We start from the raw sequence: 19,263 nt of genomic DNA on the forward strand, positions 1-19,263 counted from the left end.
GCAGTATGGGAGCACAAGTGAATAGCAGTGTGGCTTCACAGCGCCATGGTCCCAGGTTCGATTCCCCGCTGGGTCACTGTCTGTGCGGAGTTTGCACGTTCTCCCCATGTCTGCATGGGTTTCCTCCGGGTCCTCCGGTTTCCTCCCACAGTCCAAAGACGTGCAGGTTATGTGGATTGGCCATGATAAATTGCCCTTAGTGACCCAAAAAGGTTAGGAGGGGTTACTGGGATAGGGTGGAAGTGAGGGCTTAAATGGGTTGGTGCATACTCGATGGGCCGAATGGCCTCCTTCTGCATTGTATGTTCAATGTTCTAATACAGCCAGAAATTCTGCATTATTCTGAAGGGTTCAGGTCTCTCTCTTCAAACAGTCTCAAAGGATCTCTCTCTCAACATGGTTTATCCAAGGCATCTCTTTACAGTAATTATTTCTGGGTCGGCTAACTGTATTTCAAAGTTGTTTGACCTGAAGTGAAATACTTGTCAAGAGGAAGAAGACTTATGTGAAGATGAGACGTGATGGTTCAGTTGGGTCGCTAGAGAGTTACAAGTTAGCTAGGAAGGCTCTAAAGAGAGAGCTAAGAAGAGCCAAGCAAGGACATGAGAAGTCTTTGGCAGGTAGGATCAAGGATAACCCTAAAGCTTTCTATAGGTATGTCAGGAATAAAAGAATGACTAAGGTAAGAGTAGGGCCAGTCAAGGACAGTAGTGGGAAGTTGTGCGTGGAGTCCGAGGAGATAGGAGAGGTGCTAAATGAGCATTTTACGTCTGTATTCACACAGGAAAAAGACAAAGTTGTTGAGGAGAATACTGAGATACAGGCTACCAGACTAGAAGGGCTTGAGGTTCATAAGGAGGAGGTGTTAGCGATTCTGGAAAGTGTAAAAATAGATAAGTCCCCTGGGCCAGATGGGATTTATCCTAGGATTCTCTGGGAAGCTAGGGAGGAGATTGCTGAGCCTTTGGCTTTGATCTTTAAGTCATCTTTGTCTACAGGAATAGTACCAGAAGACTGGAGGATAGCAAATGTTGTCCCCTTGTACATGAAAGGGGAGTAGAGATAACCCCGGTAACTATAGACCAGTGAGCCTTACTTCTGTTGTGGGAAAGGTCTTGGAAAGGTTTATAAGAGATAGGATGTATAATCATCTGGAAAGGAATAATTTGATTAGAGATAGTCAACATGGTTTTGTGAAGGGTCGGTCGTGCCTCACAAACCTCATTGAATTCTTCGAGAAGGTGACCAAACAGGTGGATGAGGGTAAAGCAGTTGATGTGGTGTATATGGATTTCAGTAAAGCGTTTGATAAGGTTCACTATGGTAGACTAGTTGAAGAAAATACAGAAACATGGGATTCAGGGTGATTCAGCATTTTGGATCAGAAATTGGCTAGCTGATAGAAGACAAAGGGTGGTGGTTGATGGGAAATATTCTGACTGGTGTCCAGTTACTGGTGGTGTGCCACAAGGATCTGTTTTGGGGCCGCTGCCGTTTGTCATTTTTATAAATGACCTGGAGGAGGGCGTAGAAGGATGGGTGAGTAACTTTGCAGATGACACTAAAGTCGGTGGAGTTGTGGACAGTGCAGAAGGATGTTACAAGTTACAGAGGGACATAGATAAGCTGCAGAGCTGGGCTGACAGATGGCAAATGGAGTTTAATGCAGAAAAGTGTGAGGTGATTCATTTTGGAAGGAATAACAGGAAGACAGAGTACTGGGCTAATGGTAAGATTCTTGGTAGTGTGGACGAGCAGAGAGATCTCGGTGTCCATGTCCATAGATCCCTGAAAGTTGCCACCCAGGTTGAGAGGGTTGTTAAGAAGGCGTACGGTGTGTTAGCTTTTACTGGTAGAGGAATTGAGTTTCGGAGCCATGAGGTCATGTTGCAGTTGTACAAAACTCTGGTGCGGCCGCATTTGGAGTATTGTGTGCAGTTCTGGTCGCCACATTATAGGAAGGATGTGGAACCATTGGAAAGGGCACAGAGGAGATTTACAAGAATGTTGCCTGGTATGGAGGGAAGATCATATGAGGAAAGGCTGAAGGACTTGAGGCTGTTTTCGTTAGAGAGAAAAAGGTTAAGAGGTGACTTAATTGAGGCATACAAGATGATCAGAGGATTAGATAGGGTGGACATTGAGAGCCTTTTTCCTCGGATGGTGATGTCCAGCACGAGGGAACATAGCTTTAAATTGAGGGGAGATAGATATAGGACAGATGTCAGAGGTAGGTTCTTTATTCAGAGAGTAGTAAGGGCGTGGAATGCCCTGCCTGCAACCGTAGTGGACTCGCCAACACTAAACACATTCAAATGGTCATTGGATAGGCATATGGACGATAAGGGAATAGTGTAGAGGGACTTTAGAGGGGTTTCACAGGACGGCGCAACATCGAGGGCTGAAGGGCCTGTACTGCGCTCTAATGTTCTATGAAGTGGGTTTAAGTGGAGATTCAAGATAGCAATTTGGACTTGGTGTTTCATCACGTTTTTGTTAAACATTATTTAACTGGTAATTGTAAACTATTTTCAGTGTGATACAAAATTTAGTGATACTGTGTTAAGAATACAGTTTGTTTTAATATTCCATATCCCTATTTGTTTGTGAAATCACTCCTGGAGCAAAGTATCCTTTCCTCACAGTATTACAAATAAAATAATATATTGGGGTTTCTGTTTGGTATCCAAGCAACTGTTGAGGTCTGGTCTGGGCTCGTAATAGCTGTTTCTGACTATAAGGGACCTCCATTTGCCTTCACTAATTTTTTTCTCTTCACATGCCAATCAAAGTTTCTACAGTCAGTATTTTAAAGGTTTACTCTCATACTCTTATTTTCCCTATCATAATCAATACCTCGGTCTTCCTTTGCTGAATACTAAATAGCTCCCAATCTTTAGGGCTGCTGTTTTTTCTGGCCAATTTATATGTCTCTTCTGTGGATCTAATATTATCTCTCATTTCCCTTGTAGGCCATTGTTTGGCCACCTTTTCCATTTTAGTTTTGCGCCAGACAAGAATGAACAATTGTTGCAGTTCACCCATGCATTCTTTGAATGTTTTCCATTGCTGATTCACCGTCATTCTTTTATGTAACATTCTCCAATCATAGCCAACTCACGCCTCATACCATCGTAGTTTCCTTTATTTAGATTCAGGACCCTCTCTCAGAATCGACTACGTCACTCTCCATCTATCATGCTGTGGTCGCTCATCCCCAAGGGGCCTTGCACAACTAGATTATTAATTTTTCATTACACAATACCCAGTCTTGGATGGCCTATTCTCGCATTGGTACCTCGACATATTGGTCCAGAAAACCATCCCGTGTGCACTCTAGGAATTCTTCCTCTACGGCATTATTACTAATTTGATTTCCCCAATCTATATGCAGATTAAGATCACCCTTGTTTACAGATGTCCCTTTATCGCATGGTTCTCTATTTTCCCGTTTAATGCCATTGCAACATTACCACCACAGTTTGGGGGTCTACAGACAACGCCCACGAACGTTTTTTGCCCCTTGGTGTTTCTCAGCTCTACAGACTCCACATCGGAGCTAATAACCTTCCATACCATTGTGTTAATTCCCTCTTTAGCCAGCAATGGAACTCCACCACCGTCTCCCTTTGCCTGCCCTTCCTAAATACTGAATGCTCCTGGTTGTTTAGTTCCATCCCTGGAAACTCTGCAGTTTCTGTCATCCCGACTACATCGTACCCGTTCACATGTATTTGTGAGATTAAATCATTCACTTTATTGCGAAAGCTCCATTCATTAAGGCACATAGTCATAAGGCTTGTCTTTTTAACGTTGGTTGTCCTGTTCTGTAACGGTCCTCCTTATTCGGGTTTGTTCCCTTTTAATTTGTTATTTTTCACTATTACAATTATGGTCCATGGATAATTAATGACTTTAAGGACAAGCCTTAATTATATTACCTTTAATTTTAAACAGAAAGCTTCAACAGGGCGTGCTATTTTGGTCTGGCAGCAGTGATGACCCTGACTGATTGGCTTGGCTGGTGACTAATGAGCTGACCCCAACAGCTGGGTTCTTTTCGGGGAAGGGCAGTGATTGGCTCTGCTGGTTCTGGAATGTTCCTTAGTGAGACCCGGTTTGGTTTTACCTTTGTTTTGGTTTTGAAGCCTAGAAGGAGGCAGTCTGAACCTTTCTACCTCATCTAATGGATTTTTTCCAAAATTCCAAGGTAAAAAATCTCTCTCTGCACAGCGAGACTGAACTGCAAGGAAAGCAGTTCAAGCCACCAGCTGCAGGCAGGGTTTAGATGTTTTAAACCCTCTAAAAATCTAGTGTGGGGAACTCTGTTCTCACCTCAGTCAGACTGGAGGTCAATCTGGTGAAGTTGGGAACCAAGTAAGAACTAAACAGGCCTGCCATTGTTCTCTGAGTGAAGACCCAGATTAATACTCTCCAGAGGAAGTCTTATTGTCTGGGAGTACTGTCTGAATGCAGCTACCAGAAGATTATCTGTAACATAGCACTGGTGGCCGTGATCCCTAAGCACTCTGGGAGGATAGCCTGCTAGAACAACGTCAACATCAGAAGCAGATTTCTCTGCCTATTACTTTTCTTTTTCCCCTGTCTATCTTTTGTTCTTGTCTATGTTACTCTCTCTTCTGACTCTGCATAGGATCACATCACCCTGCCATTTTAGTTTCTAGCGTCCCCAGGCATCCGAACAAATACTCCCCGTGGCACGGTAGCACAGTGGTTAGCACAGTTGCTCCACTGCTCCAGGGTCTCGGTTTCGATTCCCGGCTTGGGTCACTGTATGGAGTCTGCATGTTCTCCCTGTGTCTGTGTGGGTTTCTTCCGGGTGCTCCCGTTTCCTCCCACAGTCCAAAGATGTGCAGGTTAGGTGGATTGGCCATGCTAAAATTGCCCTTAAGTTAGGTAGGGTTACTGGGTTATGAGGATAGGGTGGAGGTGTGGGCTTAAGTAGGGTGCTCTTTCCAAGAGCCGATGCAGACTCGATGGGCCGAATGGCCTCTTTCTGCACTGGGTCCTGTCCAGGTATAACCCATCCAGCTTGTACTGGCCTCACCTCCCTCGAAACCGGTCCCAATGTCCCAGGAATCTCAAGCCCTCTCAATCACACCATCTCTTCAGCCATGTATTCTGATCTGTCCTGCGCCATCTGCTCTGACTAGCACGTGACACTGGTAGTAATCCTTAGATCCTTTTCACCGTGCTACATAATTACTACCAATCTGTACCACAGCCATGGGCTGAACACCCTTCCCCTCCAGAATGTCCTAGTAGCTGTTCTGAAACATCTTTGACCCTAGAACCAGGGAGGCAGCATACCATTCTGGATTCTGGTTTACGGCCACAGAAACGCCTATCTATTCCCTTACAGTTGAAACCCCTATAACTATTGCAATCCCACATTTTTTACTCCTCCCTTGTGCAGCAGAACCAACTGTGCTGTTGCTGTTTCACCTGAGGGACCATTCTCCCTCAACAGTATCCAAAGCTGTATATCTGCTTCACAGCGCCAGGGACCCGGGTTCAATTCCCGACTTGGGTTGCTGTCTGTGCGGAGTCTGCACATTCTCCCCATGCCTGCGTGGGTTTCCTCCGGGCGCTCCGGTTTCCTCCCACAAGTCCCGAAAGACATGCTTGTTGAGTGAATTGGACATTCTGAATTCTCCCTCAGTGTACCCAAGTATGCGCTCGAATGTGACGACTAGGGCTTTTCACAGTAAGTTCATTGCTGTGTTAATGTAAGCCTACTTGTGACACTAATAAAGATTATTATTATATCTGTTTTGCCAGTGAATCGTCACGGAGATTCTTGCACTGCCTCCTAGTCCTCTTGGTCTGCTTGGTGATCACCCATTCTCTTCTTCTGTGGAGCCTGTAATGTGACCATGTTTCTCTCAGTGCTATCCAGGATACACTCTGTGTTGCGGATGCTCCACAGTGTCCCTAACCAGTGCTCCGAGTCTTAAACCTGGACTTGAGGCGTGCAGCTGGAGATACGTCTTGCACACAGACTGGCCCTGCGCACTGGAAATGTTCCCGGCTTCCCACATAGAACAGGAGGAGCTTTGAGCTCTCTTGCCATGCCGTACCCCTTTAAATTAAACTTTTTGGAAGATAATCAAATCATATCCGCATGGGCAGCATGGTGGTTAGCATAAATGCTTCACAGCTCCAGGGTCCCAGGGTCGGTTCCCGGCTGGGTCACTGTCTGTGTGGAGTCTGCACATCCTCCCCGTGTGTACGTGGGTTTCCTCCGGGTGCTCCGGTTTCCTCCCTCAGTCCAAAGATGTGCGGGTTAGGTGGATTGGCCATGCTAAATTGCCCGTAGTGTCCTAAAAAATTAAGGTTAAGGGGGGGGGGGTTGTTGGGTTACGGGTATAGGGTGGATACGTGGGTTTGAGTAGGGTGATTATGGCTCGGCACAACATCGAGGGTCGAAGGGCCTGTTCTGTGCTGTACTGTTCTATGTTCTATATCCGTTGTTCTCGGGCCTATCTTCCTTGGTCCTCCTTACTCAAGAATTTAACCCTTACAAACTATGGACCACAAAATATCGGCGGTACAAACTATAAGCGATAAAATAGTAAATGCTTATCCGACCACACTTAGCCAATCAGCTGATTCCATTTTCCCCGTGTCACTTTTGAAACCTGAAGTCATGTCAGGGGATTCAAACTCCAAGCTAGCACTCTTCCTTCAGTCTCGTTTTTCTCTCGTGTCCTTTATCCTCCCAGCTCTGCTCTCAGTCTCGCTCTTCTCTCATGCTCCTTTACCCTCATGACTCTGCACTCAGTCTCGCTCTTCCTCGTGCTCCTTTACCCTCATGACTCTGCTCTCTGTCTCCCTCTTCCTCATGCTTCTTTACCCTCACGGCTCTATTCTCAGTTTTGCTCTTCTCTCGTGTCTTTTATCCTCCCGGGTTTGCACTGTCTTACTCTTTTTTTTTCTCTCTTTTACTTCCCTTGTGCTAGTGTTCCTTTGTGAAATTTAAGTAGCTACTTCTTTATAAATGATAAGTTTTTCTAGTTAAAGTTATTTAAACTCAAATCGTAATAGCAGCTTCTCGCCAACCAATTTACCATTTTCTGTGATGTCGCCTTTGGATTGTTTTTCAAACTCAGCCTCCTGCCCCAGTAGAGGTGCCTCCCGCAGGTCCCCCACTCCCAGAAGGTGAGTGAAGGCCCCGACCCTCGCTCTGTATTTAACAGCTGCCTCAGTACAGGGTGTCATTCATAGGGCCAGCTGCCTCCGCTCCCGGAAGGTGAGTTCTTCTTCTCTAAATCTCTACCTCCTTTTCCCCCTTTAAGATGCTCCTTAAAACCTAACTCTTTTTGCGTATTTTTTCCAATATCTCTTTACCAGGCTCAGGGTCATGTTTTGTTTGATGAACATAAGAACTCGGAACAGGATTAGGCAATTTGGCCACTGAAGCCTGCTCTGCCATTCAGTATGATCGTGGCTGATCTAATCTTGGCCTCGTTTCCACCTTCCTGCCCGCTCACCAAAACTCTTCATCCTGCTAATTAAAAACCAATTTCATCCTTAAACTTGTTTAGTGTTCCGGTGTCCGGAGTAGAGAATTCCACAGTCATGACCCTTTGAGTGAAGTAATTCCTCCTCGTTTCTGTTTTAAACCTGCCACCCCATACCATACAGCTATGGCCTCTTGTTCTAGAATGTCCAACTAGAATCTAATCTACCCTGTGAATCCCCCGTAGCATCTTCTTTACCTCCGTTTGATCTCCTCTCGCCTTCTAAACTCCAGCGAGATCAGACCTGAACTGCTCTATCGCTGCTCAGAAGACAAGACCTTCATCCTTGGAATCAATCTAGTGAGTCTATTCTGAACTACCTCAAATGCATTTACCACTACCCTGAAATAAGGGGACCAAAACTGTGCACAGTACTCCAGATGGGGTCTCACCAATGCCTTTTTCAGTTGCAACAGCACTTCCTTACTTTTCCACTCTTTTCCACCAGCAATGAATGCGATAATTCCGCTTACCTTCCTTATTACCTACTGCACCTGCATACTAACATTCTGAGATTCTTGCACGAGGACACTCTGTGTACCAAAGCATTTTGTGATTTCTCATCATTTCAATAATAAGCTACATTTTTATTTCTCCAACCGAAATGGATAACCTCACACTTGACCAAGGTTAAATTCCAAATTTTGGTCTTCTCCCCTATGCTGATGGAGTTGGATGAGAAAGGATGGGAGGATATTTGAGTGGAGTAGAAACACTATGGAATGGTTGGGCCAAATGGACTTTTTTTTTTACTGTACTTCTATGTAATTGTGGGTCTGGTATGTTATCTCCAACAGGAACTGACCAAGCGAGAGGTGGAGTACATGGCACTGTCGAGGGATACCACTGAGACAGACCTTAAACAGCGCAGAGAGATCAGAGAAGGGACAGCCTTTTACATTGATCAGGTAAGTTATGTTGCATCTGGCAGATTAATCTCTTTTTTCATTAACACAAGTTTTCACTTTGAAACTACATCTGTATGTCAATGAAACAAAATGCTTTTGGGATGAAGGCACAGCAGACCAACATCATTCTGAACTAGAAAATGTCATAACAGATTGGTACACCATATAGTTAACAAATGAACAATCTGCAGGAGCCCTAATACGGTGGAACTTTGCCTATTTTGTGCCTTGACACACTTTTAAGTGTATAAGACCAGTTACAAGGAAGTGCCAGCTCCAGCATTGCAACTCATTTCAGTATTAGTTTTGGCATTATGATGATCACTTTATTCGGGCATTTGGAAAACCAAATGTCATTTTGACCTAAGTAAAGCAATTGGTCTTGTGTTGTCATGTGGCAGTAGTGTACTGGAGGAATTGGAACAGGTATAGTAACAGACAAGAGCAGTCTCTGAACTGTTTTCTCTTTTTTTTGTTTCACTCCCGGTTAATATTTGGATTCTCACAAGTCTTTGTGTCAATCGTTGCAACTCATGTTTTGCCTCTGACAACAGATTTCCTTATGCAAATCCCTGTTTGGCATTCTAGAAAGAGGAGGCGAATCTGTAGAGAGAGTCAGGCAGATCAGAGATACACACAATACACTCTAGTTTCTACATCTGCAGGCAGAGCTGAAAAGTTAAGACTCCTGATCCAGAAACTTGGCAAACTTAGTGATACCGTTACATGATGTGAATACTTGACTGTAAGAGTTCACGTTTCTTCTAAAGCCCCTTAGTCACAGCATCTCACATTCATTGCAATCATGTTTAATGAGGCACTCCAGAGTGGCAATGGCCAACGGAAACAATTTGACTGAACTTGCAAACATATCTATAATTCTTGTTGGACCTGGTCAGCTGAGAGCCAAATGCAATGCTGTGATTTTCATGGCAATGGTACCTCCTGATAAAGTGCAAGATATCACAATCTCTGTCCCAGATGCTTTGGCTCCATCTCCTTGCAGGCATTCTGCAATTCAAGCCTATTAGATCTCAGCTGTGTGGAATGGTACTGGTACAGAGGTTCACCCTTCTCCTGGTGACTTTGTGCAGTCCTACCTCCACTTCAGCAGCAATGAAATAAAAGATTAGATGCGAATCAGCTTTTTCTTTTACTGCTTCATAATACCCTGCCCCTTCAGCGTTGGCTGGGAGTGGGTGGAGATACTTTTATATAGTTTTGTATATTAGGTGCCTTCTAAGTAACGTTTAGTCATAGAGATTTTACTTTGTTTCAGTCAAAACTTTATCGGCACTTTATCGCAGACATTCATTCCTCCATTGCTGACTGACAGTAGCAGCAGTATGTGCATGCTATATGTAGGGGCTGGTTTAGCTCACACAGCTAAATCGCTGGCTTTTATAGCAGACCAAGCAGGCCAGCAGCACGGTTCGATTCCCGTACCAGCCTCCCCGGACAGGCGCCGGAATGTGGCGACTAGGGGCTTTTCACAGTAACTTCATTGAAGCCTACTCGTGACAATAAGCGATTTTCATTTCATTTTCATTTCATTTCATCCATGCTCTGTGGGAACTCACCAAGGCTCCTTTGATAGTACCTTCCAAAGCCATGACCACTACAATCATGAAGGACAAAGGCGGCAGTTCCATGGCAACGCGGCCACCTGGAAATTCCCTCCAAGCCACTTGGAAATATATTGCTCTTCCATCATTGTCGCTGGATAAAAATCCTGGAACTCCTTGCAGTGTTGGTGTACCTATACCTTGGGGACTGCAACAGTTCAAGAAGGCAGCTCACCACCACCTTCTGAAGGGCAATTAGGGGTGGGCACAAAATGCTGGCCAAGCCAGTGAAGCCCACATCCCTTGAATGAATTTTAAAAATACACGATCAACAACTAACACATTATCCGTGCATTCTGTTGCAATCAAGTTGTCAAATGCAATTTGTCTGGAACAAATCCATGCTGATTTTAATTTATTCACCTATACTTTTCCCAATACAAATTAATTTTGTTCTGCAAGTTTCCTCACCACCAATGTTAGGCTGGCTGGCCTGCAGTTGCCAGATTTACCCCTCTCCCCATTTTAAATATGGCTGTAACATTTGCTGTCCTCCGATCCTCTGGAAGTACCCCCATATCGAAGGAGGATTGGAAAATTGCGGGCAGAGCCTCCACAGTTTTCATCCTTCCCTCAATTATCAGGTAATCATCAAGTGCCTTCTGTTTTGAGGGCTGTTAACCTTTTCAGCATCTCCGCATTATCTGTATTTCATTGTATCAGCGGAGAAGGAGGCTGTTTGACCTGTTGTGTTGGTGCTGTCTCTCTGAAAGCGCAACCCAGCGAGTTCCACGCTCCCACTGCCTTTTCTCTGCTCTCTTTACCCACTAGCAAAAATCTATCTAAATCGGTCTTGAATATTTTCAATGATCCAGCCTCCACTGTTTTCTAGGAAAGAGAATTCCAAAATCTAGTGATCCTCTGATAGAGAACATTCCTTCTCTTCACTGTCTTAAATGGGACACACTTTAATTTAAAACTGAGCTCCTGTCTTCTAGATTTCCTCACAAGGAGAAACACCCTCTTAGCATCAATCCTGTCAAGCCACTTCAGAATCTTGTTTCAATAAGATCACCTCTTATTTTTCTAAACTCCATTGCGTTTGGGCCCAGCCTCAACTTTTCCTTATATGATAACCCCTTCATCCATAGATTCCCTACAGTGCAGAAGGAGGCCATTCACTCATCAGGTTTGCACCGACCCTCCGAAAGAGCACATTATCTAGCTCCACTCCCCCATCCTATCCCTGTAGCCTTGTGCATTGGTCATGGCCAAAGCACCTAACCTACACATCTTTGGACACTAAGGGGCAATTTAGCATGGTCAGTCCACCTAACGGTTAGGTGGACTGACCGTGCTAAATTGCCCCTTAGTCCTAACCGTTGGCAATCCCTGCAATCAGATGAGTGCACCTTTCCTGAATTGCTTCCAATGCAAGTATATCCCTCTTTAAAACTGCAGTGTACTCCAAATGTCGTCTCACTCAGGCCCTGTATAGCTGTAGTAAAACTTCCTTACTTTTAAACTCCATTCCCCATGCAGTGCTGCTACTGCTGCTTGTAGCTACTCATAGATATAGAACAGTACAGCACAGAACAGGCCCTTCGGCCCTCAATGTTGTGCCGAGCAATGATCACCCTACTTAAACCCACGTAACCCGTATACCCGTAACCCAACAATCCCCCCATTAACCTTACACTACGGGCAATTTAGCATGGCCAATCCACCTAACCCGCACATCTTTGGACTGTGGGAGGAAATCGGAGCACCCGGAGGAAACCCACGCACACACGGGGAGGACGTGCAGACTCCACACAGACAGTGACCCAGCCGGGAATCGAACCTGGGACCCTGGAGCTGTGAAGCATTGATGCTAACCACCATGCTACCGTGAGGCCCCAGGCCGTACTCCTACCAGGATATCTGTGGTCATGGTGTAATGCTGGTCTATCTTGCACCATTCTCACCCATTCACTGTACCTTGCCGTCCTCCGCATTTCCAAGACCTCTGTTTTCTTCCCCACACATTTATTTATTGTCCAGATTTCTGAGACATACAAGAAGGTGGATAGAATGTAGCATCTTATGCATTTTTCCTTGTTACAAGCTCACGTTTTCTTGTTAATACATCCATCAGCTTTAAAAAACTATTTCCGACTATTTTTATCCTCTTGACTTTGGCATCGCATCTGCCATCTTCTGCTATACTGAATCGATAAACTTATCCACTTGTTCCAGTGTGACACCATCTACTTCAATCTTTGCTCTTGTTTCTTCTCACATATTCATTCTAACCACTATCTGTTTTGTCTTTTTGGTGTTCATATTCCATCCATATTCTAAACTTCTAGATTTACTTAATCTACGATATTTTGCAGGGTTTCTTTTAATTCTGCAAGTAGCACTGTGTGTTTGTTATGTCTTGCCTCCAATTTTTATCCCTGGAAGTACATCTAATTCTCTGACTATTTGTTCTTACACGATTGAATAATTTTGGCAACACTACACAATCTTGTCGTACTCCTCTCTTCACTTGAAACATACCTCTTGCAATGAAGGCCAGCATCCCATTTGCTTTTAACACTTACTGTACCTGTATTGTGATTCATGTGCCAGGACATTCAGATCTCTGTCACAGAGTTCTGCAATCCCCTTTCATTTAGATGATATGCTGCTCTTCTATTCCTGCTGCCAGAGTGGACAAGTTCACATTTTCCCACTTTAAACTCCATCTGCCAAATTTCTGCCCACTCACTGGATCTTAGTAGGCTTTTGTGTCTTCACAACTAGCTTTGTTTCATCAGGAAATTTAGTTGCCACACACTTAGCCCATACATCCAAGTCATTGTAATAGATTGTAAATAGTTGAGGCTGAACACTGTTGCATAGTTATAGTTTGCCAATCTGAAAAACGACCCATTTGTCATGGCCGTCTACTTCCTGTTAACTAACCAATCCTCCATCTGTGGCAATACAAACATATATATGAACATACGAATTCGGAGCAGCAGGAGCCCACTCGGCGCCTTGAGCCTACCCTGTCATTCCATAATATAGCTGATCTGATTGAAACCTCAACACCATATTCCTACTTACCCCCGATAACCTTTCAACCTCCTGCTTATCAAGAATCTATCTCGTTCTGCCTTAAAAATATTCAAAGATTCTGCATCCAATGCCTCATGAAGAAGAGAGTTCTAATGACTCTGAAAGCCCTGAAAGAAAAAGTAACCCTCATCTTTGTCCTCAACGAGCAACCGCTTATTTTTAAGCAGTTCTAGATTCTCCAACAAGAGGAAACATCCTCTCCACATCAATCCCGACAAGTCCCCCAGGATCTTCTATATTTCAATCAAGTTGAATTATGTTACCCTAACAGCATAAGTTTGTATCTTGTGTAGTAACCTTTTATGTGGCCTCTTATCGAATGCCTTCTTTGAAACCTATGTTTCTACCCTGACTGGAGGCGGTTTCTGTGATGGAAGGGTGGAGATGGGCAATGTTACAGAGATGGAACAGAACAGGAAAGCTCCAGATTTATGCTGGTTTGACTTGAAGACGCTGCAGTAGGCTGAGCAAAAGAGGAAAATGCAGGAGAATTCTCTCTCCTGATTATTGCTGTAAATAGGAGCGTGTGACTATCAAGTGAGTTTGGGTTCACCTGTGATGAATGTCTGCAGTCATGGAGCCCCTGACACTCGAGATCAATGCTTACATATGAAAAGTAGTCATTTGGCCCAGGCTCCTGAGTAACAAACCTCCAAATAAGAGTTAATCCTTTCAGGATAGACAGTGAGATGGGAACCTGGTTCTCCAGCGCACCAATGACAGGCTTTTGACACCAGGCTGAAATCCATTATATCCTGTAAGCTGAATTCCTTGCCTTTAACAATATCACCATTTCTTTGAAATGCATACAAATCCAATTTGTTTGCGGAATGCTGGATGCATTCATTACACAAAGGAGGATTGCAGAAGATTGAAATGAATAAGTAAATGTAGATACTCAGAGTTATATAAAACTACTGCAATCAATTTTGATTTGAGTAACGTGGCACAAATTCATATTTTTGTAAACGCTTTTTAATGACCATGTGAGCTTGTTATAAATTGAGGATACTGAAACCAGCAGAACAGAATGTGATTGTGTCATTAGGCAAGTTGCAAATTGCTCAGCTTCCTCAAGCTGTCAGATGAAAGTGTGAGCCTGATCCTCAGTATGACTCAGAGATAATAATTACTATCGTTCCTGATATAAAGGGCAACCTTTTCTGTAAAAATGCTGCAATTATATTTCTACCTTCAAGTGGACCAGCAGTTGCAGCCTCCATATAAATATGAGATCATTTGTGTGGAAATAATTGGTAGTTTTTTTTGTATTTTTCCAAGTAAGCTAGTTAACACACTGTCATCTTCAGCCTTTGAAGGTAGCGTTTTTGTGTTATAGTTTGCAGTTGAAATTTCTGATTATGCATCAGAACTCTTTTTAAAAGATATTTTATTCCAAACATATTCAACATCCAACAAAGTGTACAGTTTATATATCTTTTCCACAATTACTCCTCACCTCCCCCGCGACAAACAACTCCACAAATATACCCATGAACAACCTCCACCGTACCTCAAAGCCTTTCTCCGACCCCCTTAAGGGAAATTTGATCTTCTCCAAACTAAGAAACTCGTGCAGTGCTCCCAACCCCCAGCGTTGTGGCCGATCTCCAATTCAGAAGTATATGTCGCCAAGCAATCAGAGAGGCGAAGGCCACAACATCAGCCCCTTTGCCCTCCAGTAGCTCTGGCACCTCCGACACCCCAAACATCACCACCATAGGGTCTGGCTTCATCTCAACCCCTACAACCTTGATAAGGTCCTGAATATCGCCTCCCAAAAGCTTTCCAACTCCGCACACCCTCAGAACATGAGGGCATGGTTCACTGGCCCCCTTCCACTATCTCTGGAAATAAAACAATCATCCGTACCCGAGTCATGTGAATCCTGTGCACCATTTTAAATTGTAGAAGGCTTATCCTTACGCAGGAGGACATTGAGTTCACGCGGAGCATCACTTGGCACCAAAGTCCCCATCCTATCTCCCTCCACAACTACTCTTCCTATTTTCACTTCATTCTTTTCTGTGCCCTGCTCTCCCAACTTCCCATATAGAATCAAAGAATTGACAGTGCAGAAGGAGGCCATTCGGCCCATCGAATCTGCACCGGCTCTTGGAAAGGGCGCCCTACCTAAGCTCACGTCTCCACCCTATCCCCCTAACCCAATAACCCCACCTAACCTTTTGGGACACTAAGGGCAATTTAGCATGGCCAATCCACCTAACCTGCACACCGTTGGATTATGGGAGGAAACCGGAGCACCTGGAGGAAACCCATCCTAACATAGGGAGAATGTGCAGACTCCCCACAGACAGTGATCCAAGGCGGGAATCGAACCTGGGACCCTAGTGCTGTTGAGCAACTGTGCTAACCACTGTGCTACCGTGCCGCCACTATATCCCCAATTCAGCGTTGTCCTGTGCCATTCCCCCCCCCCCCCCCCCCAACGATTTCCCACACAGCAGAGTCAACACCAGCAAGTAACCCAGATAAAGTGCCTCCTCAGCTGGTTCCAAATTTTTCTCAACGACTCTACCACTGGATGGCTCGTATACTTCCTTGGGGCAAACAGCGGCGGGGCCATACCCAGGGCACTCAGGCTCGTCCCTTTGCAAGGCCTCTCCTTTAACCCGACATCTCACTTCCAAATTTGCTGCCTAATAACAATGCAACACATTTGGGACCCCCAGCCTCTCTTCCCACGTCTGCCTTTCCTCTTCACCTTGCATCGCCTGCAGGATGAACGCCTGTGCTCTCAAAGTTTTTCAAATGCGCAAACACCCAGGACCGCTTAACCGGCCCATTTAATCCGCGAACATTCCATGTCACGATTCTCACCGGAGGCTTCCGGACCTCCTACTTGGAGACCCCCTTCGGCTCCGCCTCCCCATAATCAGGCCCACCCAAGATGGCACCCCGCCCCATCCATGACCAAACTCACCCTCCCTACAACTGCCACCCCTTCCTCCTCCTCCCCCCAACACACACACACACACACACACACACACACACACAGTATCTTGTTAGTGATGTGGCATTTCAAATACGCTGCCTTGAGATGTGTGTACCCAGCATTTGTACCTGCTCAGAAGCAGGCCATTCGGCCCATCAACTCAATGTTCTTCCCATCTTCCCTCATCTAAATCTATCTTCGTGACCCTCTGTTCCCTTCACCCTCATTGTGCTTGTTTAGCTTCCTTTTGAATTATTCAATACCATTCGCTTCAACCATTCTCTATGGTCGTGAAATATACATTCTCACCTGCAAAGGAAGCATTCTCTCTCTATCCACTCTATCAGAATCTTTCATAATCTAAAAGATCCCTCCAACAAAAATGAGGCCCTGCCTGTTAATCCTTCAGTGATCTGTAAATCCAATTCTAGCAATTTCCACATAAATCTCTGCACCCTCTCCAGTTCCTCCATGTCCTTTATACAATATGGTGACCGATCTCCACACAGTGCTCTATAAGCATGGGTCTAATTAAGTTTCAAACAGGTTTCGTATAACATTTCTGCTTTTCAGTTCAATCCCTCTAGAAATAAAGTCTCGAGTTCAGTTTGTTTTTTTACTGGCCTTGCTAGCTAACTTGTGGCACAACTTCTAATGATTGCTTAATTTGTACTTCAAGGTGCTTTTGTCCCTCCATCCCACCTGGACTTGCACCTTTCAAGAAACAGCAAATGCACTACCTTGCATCTATCTAGATCGTTGAATTATATTTGCCAATTATTTGCCCATTCTGCAAGATTATTCATGTACGCCTGTAATTTGTTGTAGTTCTCCTCAATCTGACTACCCCCCCCCCCCCCAACGCCCTAATTTGGTGTCAAAAAATTGGGCCTAATCTTCCAGTCTCAGGTTCATCAGCACACAGGAACAGGAATTTGGAGCAGAAGTAGGCAATTCAGCTCTTTGAGCCTGCTCCGTCATTCAATTAGATCATTGCTGATCTCTTCCTGATCTCAAATCCACCTCCCCATCAGTTCCCTATATTCCTTTTGTAATCAACTCCAATTGGCTTTATTGGTTGGCCAATTGGAGTATGAGCTCCCTCAATGATAGCTCATTGAGGGGGCCCATATAATCACCTGTGTAGGCTTTGTGAGCAGTCTTAAGTTGACTGGACTGCTAGCAGCACTGTTTGTAGCTGCTCCTGTAATATCGTTATTGTAAATAAATATTGGTGTGGTGACGAAACTCCTGCCTCCTGTGGATTACTACAGTGGCGACGAGGTAAACTACGAATTTTGCGGAGACCAGCTGCCGCACTCGGAGGGTAAGCCTTGCCATTTAAAAAATGCCGTTTTTTGGGAGGTTAGAGGCATTCGACCCGGCTATTGAAGACTGGTCCCAGTATGTGGAGAGAATGTGTTACTTCTTCTGGGCAAATGATATACTGACGGACAAAAGGAGACGGATTATCCTGCTGTCGGCGTGCGGACCCTCCGCTTTCGCCATTATATGCAGTCTGACTTATCCCGATGCGCCGGACACAAAAACTTTCCAAGAAGTAACGGAATTGGTGAAAGCGCACTACGACCCAAAACCACCCCTCATTTTACGTAGGTACAGATTCTACACAGCGAAGCGGGAAGACAGGGAGTCAGTCACGAATTTCTTGACCCGCCTGAGAAGGCTGGCGGAAAAATGTGAGTTCGGCCCGACGCTAAATGAAATGCTTCGGGACCGGTTAGTGTGTGGTATAAACGACCTCACAATACAGAAACGCCTGTTGGCGGAAACGGAGCTAGACTGCAGGCAGGCGTTACAGCTCGCACTGTCCCTAGAAAAGGCAGCAAGTGGGGCGCAGCAACTACAGGGCACGCCAATGGAGGTAGATACCTGTGAGAGGGACTACCACAACGGGTTCTGCTACCAGATAGCCGCTCTCAGGAAAAACCTGAGGAATAGAGGGAAAAAGGAAAACCCCAGAACTGCCCCCAAGTCTGCCAGGACTGACTGGAGACAGAGGGAAGTACCGGCTGAGGCTCCCCCAACAGAGAAGGACCGTTTCTGGCACCAGACAGAGTGGGGTAACAACGACAGAAACCCTAGAAGGAGGTGACAAAAGAGGAATAGCAGGTGGGGGACGCAGGGAAGTACACAACCTAGACGCCCCATCCTCCTCCGAAGGGGAACAATTACATAATATTACAATGAAGAAAGCAGAACCCATTAGGATTACCCCACGGGTGAACGGGCGGCCGATAATAATGGAAATAGACACGGATGCGGCCGTATCAGTAATGGGAGTGGCAGCATTTAGAAAAATCAAAGGTGGACTCCAGCCACTAACCCTAACAAAAACATCGACGAAACTTAAAACCTACACGGGGGAACCCCTGGAAGTTCTAGGCACGACTCATGTACCCGTGGAATATGAGAAACCATTGCTCAGATTGCCATTGATGATAGTAGAGGGCTCCGGACCGAGCTTAATTGGACGGAACTGGCTGAAAGACCTAAAATTAGATTGGATGAAAATTTTCCAGAGTGGAAGCGGGCAGTTGAGTGGAGTACTCCAAAAATACCCGGAGGTCTTCCAGGAAGGTTTGGGGGAAATCATAGGCACCAAAGCAACTTTGCACGTGGACCCAGAAGCCCTTCCGAAATTTTGTAATGCCAGGCCGGTACCTTTTGCATCAAGGAAGAAAGTAGATGACGAAATAGAAAAGTTACGGCGCGATGGCATTATCAGACCAGTACAGTTCTCGGAATGGGCCGCGCCGGTGGTACCAATTTTGAAGCCAGACGGCTCGATACGTCTCTGCTGAGATTTCAAACAGACAGTAAACAAATACGCACTGCTGGACAAATACCCAATACCGAAAATAGACGACCTATATGCCAAATTGGCAGGTGGGCTTTTGTTCACGAAACTAGACATGAGCCACGCGTACCTGCAGTTAAAACTGGACAAGGGCTCCCAGAAGTTCACTACGATCAACACCCTGAAGGGCCTTTTTCGTTATACTAGGCTACCTTTTGGAGTGTCATCAGCCTGCGCTATATTCCAGCGTACGATGGAAAATATCCTGCAGGGACTACCGCAGGTGGCGATTTATTTGGACGATGTCTTAATCACGGGTAGGACAAACAGGGAACACTTAAGGAACCTGGAGGAAGTGCTC

General features: G+C 45.1%; 1 protein-coding gene across 1 annotated transcript in view; it reads left to right on the forward strand.

Moving 5' to 3' along the window:
• vwa8 (von Willebrand factor A domain containing 8) overlaps positions 1-19,263 on the forward strand; it is a 489,820-nt gene that overhangs the window by 61,573 nt on the left and 408,984 nt on the right. The window contains exon 4 of the mRNA XM_038802772.1: positions 8,342-8,452. Coding sequence (XP_038658700.1) covers positions 8,342-8,452 — 111 coding nt within the window. The remainder of the gene's footprint in view (positions 1-8,341; positions 8,453-19,263) is intronic.

This window comes from Scyliorhinus canicula, chromosome 7 (genome assembly GCF_902713615.1).
Source record: "Scyliorhinus canicula chromosome 7, sScyCan1.1, whole genome shotgun sequence".
NCBI lineage: Eukaryota > Metazoa > Chordata > Chondrichthyes > Carcharhiniformes > Scyliorhinidae > Scyliorhinus > Scyliorhinus canicula.